The 8,281-nt window shown below is 39.2% G+C and overlaps 2 protein-coding genes across 2 annotated transcripts; one reads left to right on the forward strand and one right to left on the reverse strand.

Moving 5' to 3' along the window:
* Positions 1–4,500: 4,500 nt before the first annotated feature.
* On the forward strand, positions 4,501–5,513 carry W97_09312 (uncharacterized protein; the record flags this gene model as incomplete). Its single annotated transcript, XM_007787171.1, has 5 exons — positions 4,501–4,542; positions 4,597–4,715; positions 4,778–4,834; positions 4,889–5,243; positions 5,307–5,513. 5 exons carry the CDS (start codon positions 4,501–4,503, stop codon positions 5,511–5,513), a joined length of 780 nt encoding a protein of 259 aa, XP_007785361.1.
* Positions 5,514–5,992: 479 nt separating this feature from the next.
* W97_09313 (uncharacterized protein) lies at positions 5,993–7,623 on the reverse strand (the record flags this gene model as incomplete). The annotated part of the gene is made up of 5 exons (XM_007787172.1): positions 5,993–6,196; positions 6,254–6,364; positions 6,412–6,738; positions 6,799–7,337; positions 7,392–7,623. The coding sequence occupies 5 exons, from the start codon at positions 7,621–7,623 to the stop codon at positions 5,993–5,995; spliced, it is 1,413 nt and encodes a 470-aa protein (XP_007785362.1).
* Between the last annotated feature and the right edge of the window lie 658 nt (positions 7,624–8,281).

The following is an 8,281-nucleotide window of genomic DNA, read 5'->3' on the forward strand; positions in this document are numbered from 1 at the left end:
ATTAAGTATAGTATAGTAAGCTAGTAGCTAGAGGTAACTAAGAATGATAGGAAAGTAACTAAAATAAGTAATAAAAAGAGTAAGTATCTATTTAAATAACTCTACTAGAAACTTAACTTAGATAAAATAGGTAATATTACTACTAGTAGTAGGGCGCCTATTAATAACTTTAAAAGTAATAAGAAAACTAAGAGAAAGAAGATAAAGGCTAAGATTTTATATAAAATTAGTTAATAGAGGTAGAACTAGAAGCTCTAGTATTAATAAGAGTAGTAGACTTATATCTATATAAACTAGTAACTAAGATATAATTAATTATAAGATATTTATTTTTATTAAAGTCTTATAAAGGTAACTAGAAGATTAAAGAAATAGAAATCAAAACTATTTTAAGTATAGATTCCTATAAATTACTCTTAGTAGAAACTACTTATTTTCTAAATAAGCTAAGTTTTTAGATAAAGTAGTAAAGTCTAGTATATTAAAAGTAAAACTGAAATTAATTATATATATAGTAATATAAGATTTCTTAAGGTAGTTATAGACTATATAGTTACTATTATAGTATAAGTACTTATTATTATTAAAGTGCTACTACTTTATCTTTAGTATAATTAGGCTCTACTAGACGTGACTGATATAAGGTCTATAGAATTACTATAGTTATAGGACGCGGGTGTAGACTATAGTGTAATAGGCCTAAAATAGAAGGTAGATAAGAATATAGTTATAGTAGTTATTATATAGAAGGTACTAGTAGTAGGGAGTAGAGCTAGAAAGGTATACTTTTAGAAGAATAATATACCTATTACTATACTAGTAGTAGCATGTAGGCGCTTATTAATATACTAGTAGAGGTAAAAGTACTTAAGATAGCTTATTTCCTTAATATCTTAGCTTATAAGAGTACTTTAGATCTTATTTAATAGGCTTATAATAAGTATAGACTTCTTTCTATTATTATTATAACTAGTATTATAAACAGAGTATTATAAATTAGTAGTAAAGGTACTAAAAGTATAGTTCTTTTAATAAATTTTAGTAATTTTAGCTTAAGTAGTTACTTTAGGGTTTAGATTACTAAAGGATAGTTTTAGGTACTTAATTATTTTCTTAATTAATCTAATTTTATATATATAATTCGTATAAATATATAGAAGGAAAAGTACTTAAGTAGTACTCTTAAGATAATTATATAGATATAAGGTTTAGGCGGCTTTAGTAGCGCAATAATTAGTATTAATATAGAGCTTTATACAGATATTTATAATAAAGAAGTAGAGGGTAGTATAGTTAAAATTAAAGAATAGTTCTAGGTTAGAAAGCTTTTTTAACTTTGTAGTTAAGTTAGTACTTAGTTAGGTAGCTTAGGCTATAAGCTAAGTAATATACTTAGTTACTTTATATTACAAACTAGCGCTCGGTATAGGGTTTATTTAAGGCTAGTAGCATTACTAAGCCTATTACTATCATCTATATTATCCCTAATAATAGGAGATAATAGAGATAATAGAGAATACTAGTACTACTATCTATATTATTCTTAATAAGGGCGAACGATGGGGACAATAGGGACTATAAGTATAATCTAAGTATATAGATAGTAATAGTTTCTTTTATAGAAACCTTATACTTAACTTAATATAAGAATCTTATATTCTTATAATAAATCCGATTATTATCTAGTAATATTAATCTATTATTATTATCTCTTACTCTATTCCCTAACGCCTTAATTAGTATTATACTACACTCTAGTATCCGCTATTATTATCTAGAGATAATAGCGCGTTACACTTTAGTATATATAATAACTATAGTATCGCGCTATTATATAAGATTCTTAAGTTACTTTTTAAATATACTATAATAGGTGCATATCTTATTAAACTAGTTTAAGAGGTTAGTAAAGAACTAGTACTAGATATTAGGGCTTTTTAGAGCTTCTATAATAAGTACTATAAGTGAGTTAATAGCTATAGGAACTTACAGAGTATTAGAAGTATTACTTATAAATATAGATACTTTAGTAGAGGTAGAAGAATATATAGTAGATTATAGCTAGACTATAATAAGAGATAATTAGTAAATATAATATAATATTATAATATAGATAGGCTTAATACTAAAACTTAATTTATAAGAGTAATATATAAAATATTATATAAGATTAGAAGGTATAGAAAGGAAAAATAAAAAGAGAACTCTATAAGTAGATTATATAATATAGTTATATAACTCTAGAATAACTAAAGATCTAAATACTAAGGAATACTAAGTCTGAACTATAATAAGTTTAAACTATAGTCTAGCTCTTAGTATAGTCTTTAGCTTAGTATTTAGCTTAATCATTTTAGCTATTAGCTTACTTTATTATATAGTTTATATTCTATCTCTATCTAGCCTTAATAACTATATCATATAAGTTACTTTAGGGTTTCTTAGCTATATAATATACTTTACTCTTATTAGACTATATATTTATCTTATAGCTGTATATAAAAGTTTTATTCTTACTATTATATATAAGTTTATAGAATTTATAAGTATTCTGTTAAGATTCTAAGCTTTCTAGATATTTTAGAGCTATATAGATACTTTTATATCTAAAGAAACTTTTATAAGCTATATAGTACTCCTAAGAGTCTATATCTACCTTGTAGCTAAAAAGAAAAAGTTCGGTCCTACTAGAAATTAAAACTATAACCTAAGGCACACGCGCGGTTAGCCTAATTAGCGCGGTTAGTAGTTAGTATTTTTGTAGCTAAGCTATACTAGCTATAGCTATAGTGCACTAGCCGTAATTACTAGCTCCTGCAGCTCTACAATTGCAATTAAGCCTTAACTAAAATTTTAAATCCCTAAGGCTTTTATAGTAGTGGTTATAGGACGCTATAAAGTGAATAAATTAATAGAATAAGGGTAGAATTAGAAAGTTAGAGACTAGATTTTTTAATTTCGACCTATAATATTTATTATTGCGTTATAAGCGTTTTTGCTATAGAAATTTTAGAGGGAGTTATAGTTTTCGCTAAAGCCGCGCAAGGTGGAAAAATCTATTTTATTAAGTATATTAATTTTAGAGCTACTACTCTATCTATTCTATACTAAAATAAGGGAGTTATATAGTGAAGAAATTATATTAATAGAGAATAATACCTCTAGCTATAAGAGATATATAATCTAGTATTATCTATTTTATTAACTTTAAATAATATACTAACTACTAAACTTATTGGATTTTTAATTAAATAAGATAGCTATAGCTAGATTTAAAGACTAAATTTAGTAAAGTTAGTCTACTAATTAAGTACTAGCTAGATCTTGTTATATAGATATAATAAGTTTAGCTATTAACTATAACTCTAAAGCGTATTACTACTCTTATTGAAAGGTAGAAGTAGGTAGTAGAGACTATAATTCAAGCTAAGAGTAGATATACTAAGTATTAGACTATAGATAAATAAATTAAGCTTTACTTAAGCCTTATAAATACTAAGATCGATTAAGATCGTAATAATAAGACCTATATAAGCTTAATTAATAGACTTTAACATGTTTTATGGGGGCGTCTTTGAAACACTTTGCCAAGGGATTGGTACAACCCCTTAGCTGCAAAATCCTCGCCACCTTGGCTGCGTCCAAACCGTGACAATCGATGAAAGAAACTATAGTCCCCTGCGGATCCTTCGCCAAGATCCCCCGCTCTCAATATCAAGGCGGGCCCCTACATAGCCAATTGCACAGACGTTTGTGACAGGGGGCGGGTAGGCGACCGCTTCAATTCCGACTTCCCCGACGCTACAGTATCACCGGCTTGGCCTCCCTTCCCCGGCGTCGGCCCCAAGACGGCCACCAGCAAAAACCGTCATAATTCCTTTGCCCTTGTCCATTCAGAATTTCGCTAAGGAGGTGAAGCAAGCGTGTTACTCTCTAGCAATCTTCAAACGATCATTTAAAAAATGTCATTCCCAGGCCCAATAGCAGGACCCACCCCTACAACATCGCATCAACATCAACCAATTGCGGATATTGAACCAGCAGTAAGCGCAGATATGAAGAACTGGGAATCCCTTGGTCACTATTGACTGTCTGTTGCCCACAACAGAACCTCGACGACTCAGAGAACAACAATTTCTCGGACACGGACTCAGCGTTCGGTAGCGAGAAGTAAGAGTCCTGATTTCTGGAGACACCCAAGTAATCCATCGCACGCTGAATCGGCTGACTTCCTTAAGCATCGCAAGTTCGACGGTCTCACTAGCGTCAAGCGCGGAGCATTACAGGTATGGAACGCTAAAAGGCATTTGAGGTCTTCTCCAAGCACTAAGTCTCCAGTCAGGATTGAAGTTAAACACCCCAGCACTGCTCGGCATGTGAGGAATTCGAGAGACTGAATTATGACAGAACGGTCGCCGCTTTCATGCCTATAAAGATGGGGTCTACCTTTTGGTGCAAACTTGATTCGCTCCTGCTCGCGTACTGGATGGCTGACTGGTAATGAAGCCAAACGACGAGCCCGAGCTAGATCGTCTCGATCTGGTAAGTTTGTTATCGAAGTTGCTCTTCCACAGGCTAACTTTCCGTCATCGCCAGCATCATCACGTCAACCTTCTCGTTCTTAGGAACAAACTCCATCTTGCCCCTCTGAACAATCCGCATCGTGTTCTCGATATTGGCACAGGAACTGGCATATGGGCCATGGACTTTGCGGAGTGAGCAGTGATTCATGAAAGAAATGGAGCTCTGTCGGCTAACGACGAGGACTTGCTCCAAGCGAGAACCCAGCTGCATCGGTCGTGGGGACAGACCTGTCTCCAGTACAGCCAAACTGGTATGTTGTACTCACAATGAAGATGCTGTATAGACCCACTGACAGGATGATCAGGGTCCCTCCGAACTTAGAGTTTCAAGTCGATGATGTCGAAGATGTATGGACATTCCCGTACAAGTTCGACTATATCCATATTCGCAGCATGAGTGGCGCGGTAGGCGATTGGAAGCGTCTGTTCAAGCAAGCTTACGATCACCTAAGCCCGGGAGGGTGTATAGAGATCCAGGAGCATGAGGTGTGGATCAGGTCGGAGGATGATAGTATCAAGAAAGCTGTCAATATCAGCAGGTGGCAAGAGGGGCTCGATCAAGCCTCCAGGATGATAGAAAAGCCGTTCCTGGTTGCGGCATCTATGCGCCAATGGTTGTTGGACTCCGGGTTTGTCAATGTGGAAGAAAACATTCAGAAGGTATGCCCCTCGGAGCTTATCAGAGTCGGCCCAATGGGACTCGCGCTAAGACTGACAGTGCAGGTTCCGCATGGACCTTGGGCCCGCGATCGTGAGTTGAAGAGAATAGGGCTGTTCCAGCGCGAGCAAATGTTGGAAGCTGCCTCATCTTACGGTTGCGCTCACTTCACACGCGTCCTTAACTGGACCAACGAAGAATATGAGGTGCTGGCGGCCTGCGTGCGCACCGAGATCCGCAATCCAGCATTTAAGCTCTTCTCCAACTTGTAAGCTTGTGTGCCTCCGACCGCACCAACTTCGTACTTGATAATAACCGGTTCTTCATCCTCTAGTTATGACGTCTATGGTTTCAAGCCTGCATAGATGCTTTCACGTACTCTACGGAACTTTTTGCTAGTTTCCAGCTTAACAGCGAAGCAATGCATCAAATACGGAGTGCTATCTAGGGTGTGATTATCCTTAGAACTCTTGACTTGTCGAAACGTAGTCTTTCATCGTTACTAGCATCCTATACTACATGACTGTATAATCCTATCTTCATCTATTTGATTAGGACTCTAACTCCTTTAGAACTCAGTCTTGGCTGGGGCAAGAATAAATCGTGCTTAAGATCCACATCATTCCTGGTAGTTTCAAATAGTTGCATGTCGAACCTTCGGAAGACGGTCGCTATCGTCAGGTACATTTCGGCGCGTGCTAGACTGTGCTCAGGCGCCAAACGCAATCAGAATCCGTACTCATCCAAGTTGTCACAGCAAGGACAGGGTAGGAAGAAAGAATACACACTTGATGCCGATGCATTGTCTTGATCCCTTTGTAAACGAGACGAGGTATCGATCGAGGGGTCGATTGTCCGGCGCTGGTTCGAGCCAGCGTTCGGGGAGAAAAGTGTCTGGATTCGGAAAGATAGACGGATTGTGATGCATGAGCACAGACGTCATGCCTACAGGAGTCTGATATTTCAGGGTAAGGCTTGAGACTGATCCTGCCGTGTGTAGGGGGAAACTTACGCCCGGCGGAATTGTCCAGTCGTGGAATTTCAACTCCTCTGCTGGAGCAATACGCTGTAGACGAGAACTGACTCCATAGGACAGCCTAAGACCTTCGGACAAGACCGCGGACTCTCTCGCGTCAGCGGGTCAATCAAACATCGAGCGAGGGAACAAACCATATACGGAAGCTGTTCCAGTTCCCGCAATTTGACGGGCGAACAGAGATCCGGCATGAGCATTTCCAGCTCTGACTTCAACCTCTGCAGCTTGTCGGGATTATCAAGCAGGTGAAATGTAGTAACAGTGAGCGCGTTTGCCGTGGTGTCTGCCCCTGCACCTACCACGACTTGACCTTCTTGCCAAAGACGTTCTAAGCTTTTTTCCCATAGTGGCAAATCGCTGTTTAACAGCTCGTGGAAAATGGTCGGTTGACCATCCACCAAGTAGAGCTGCTCATCGTCGCCTTTTCTGTCCATGATTTCTTTAATCTGTCGCTCGATTGACTGGTAATCAAAGGTCAGCCGCTAGCTTGGCAAGAGAGTAAGTGAGCTAGTGAGCCTGACTCTTTGGAAGTCGAGAAGTAACAACATGCCAGGATTCAACGCGGCTACCAACCGGTCCGGCAAGGCTCTGACGACGGGAAACAGCCATGGGAAGTGCTTCATGAAGACCCCTGCTCCTGCCGTAGCCTTGATCGTTTCGCACCAAATGGGAGAGAAATCCGGCGACTCCAGATGATCCCATGATCGCGCCATAGAATACTTTGTGATCACGTCTGTGGTCAAGCACATGTACGCCAATCGCATAGGTATAGGCTGACCGGATTGCCGGAACTCTTCGATGCGGATGCACAGCTTCTCCACCATGGACGAGATCATCTCCTCCAACCCTGCGATCCTGCGCTTCGAGAAGAAGGGGTTCATGGCGCCGCGACGGAGCCGGTGATGTTGATGATGCACAGTCGAGAAAGTGGATTCCGGGTTGCCGAACTGATTGGTGTAGTAAGGGTATTTATCTCGCGGAGAAGATCGAGAATAGAGCTCTTCGTAGTATTCTGGATCACTGATATGTAGCTCATGAGGGCTTATCCGAACAATCGGGCCTGCACTGTTAGAAGATGCATCTTTTCCCAGCAACGGGTTCGTCATGCACTAACCATATTCCTCGTGCATCCTCCCAATCTCGAAGGTGTACTGCCCTTTCTTGATCACGTCGTAATAGAATTCGTACCAGAGTGTTATGGCTGCCAGTTTCGGCCCAGGAAACTTAGACAAAGGGCTAAAGTACAGCCGGTAGATGGCACCACCGATGACATAGCACAGGATTGTCACTGCTGCAAGAGCAACAAAGAGGTAATCGTGGACCACCGATTCTCGTAGAGCTGCCATTGAAACTATTGTGATGAAAGCCTCGCACGACAGATCGACCGTCGTCTTTCGGGGATGGACTTTCGTGAGTGCCTTGTCTCCTACTCTCATCTCATACGAGCTACGTGGGAGGCATTTGTCTTATGTACCTCAGTAGAGCGGGCTACGAGGCGCGGTGTCAAAAGGCGTTGACCCCGCGCCTCGCTATATCTACCTAGGTAGGTATGTAGGTACAGCATGTTTCCACAGCCGGTGGATACCCTGCTCGTCTGCAGGTGGCTTGTCACGCGTTTTGCTCCGTATCCGAGCCCATTCATTGGTTAGAACCGGAGAAACGCGCTTCTGGAACTTATCGAATCATGTTCCAGCATTGTGCAAACCTTGCAACAATGGACACTAACAATCGGCTGTGAAAAGATGGTGTAGAGGGGGACACGTCGGTGTACCTGGTTATGCAGGCCCCTGCAAGCGCTGCACAATGAGGGCCCACTAGAGGCCACGTCGGCACGTCGGGCAGGGAAGAACTTTCACTCGCAAATCGACTCTGCACGCCTCTTTTTAATAACTATTAGCTCCACTAGCTCTGTTATTACTACTATATAGTTGATTATATCTAAATAAGGCTTAAATACTTCTAAATAACTCTTTATACTTTAGTATAATGTTTAAAGACTCTTCT

Source organism: Coniosporium apollinis, assembly GCF_000281105.1.
Source record: "Coniosporium apollinis CBS 100218 chromosome Unknown supercont1.108, whole genome shotgun sequence".
NCBI lineage: Eukaryota > Fungi > Ascomycota > Dothideomycetes > Coniosporium > Coniosporium apollinis.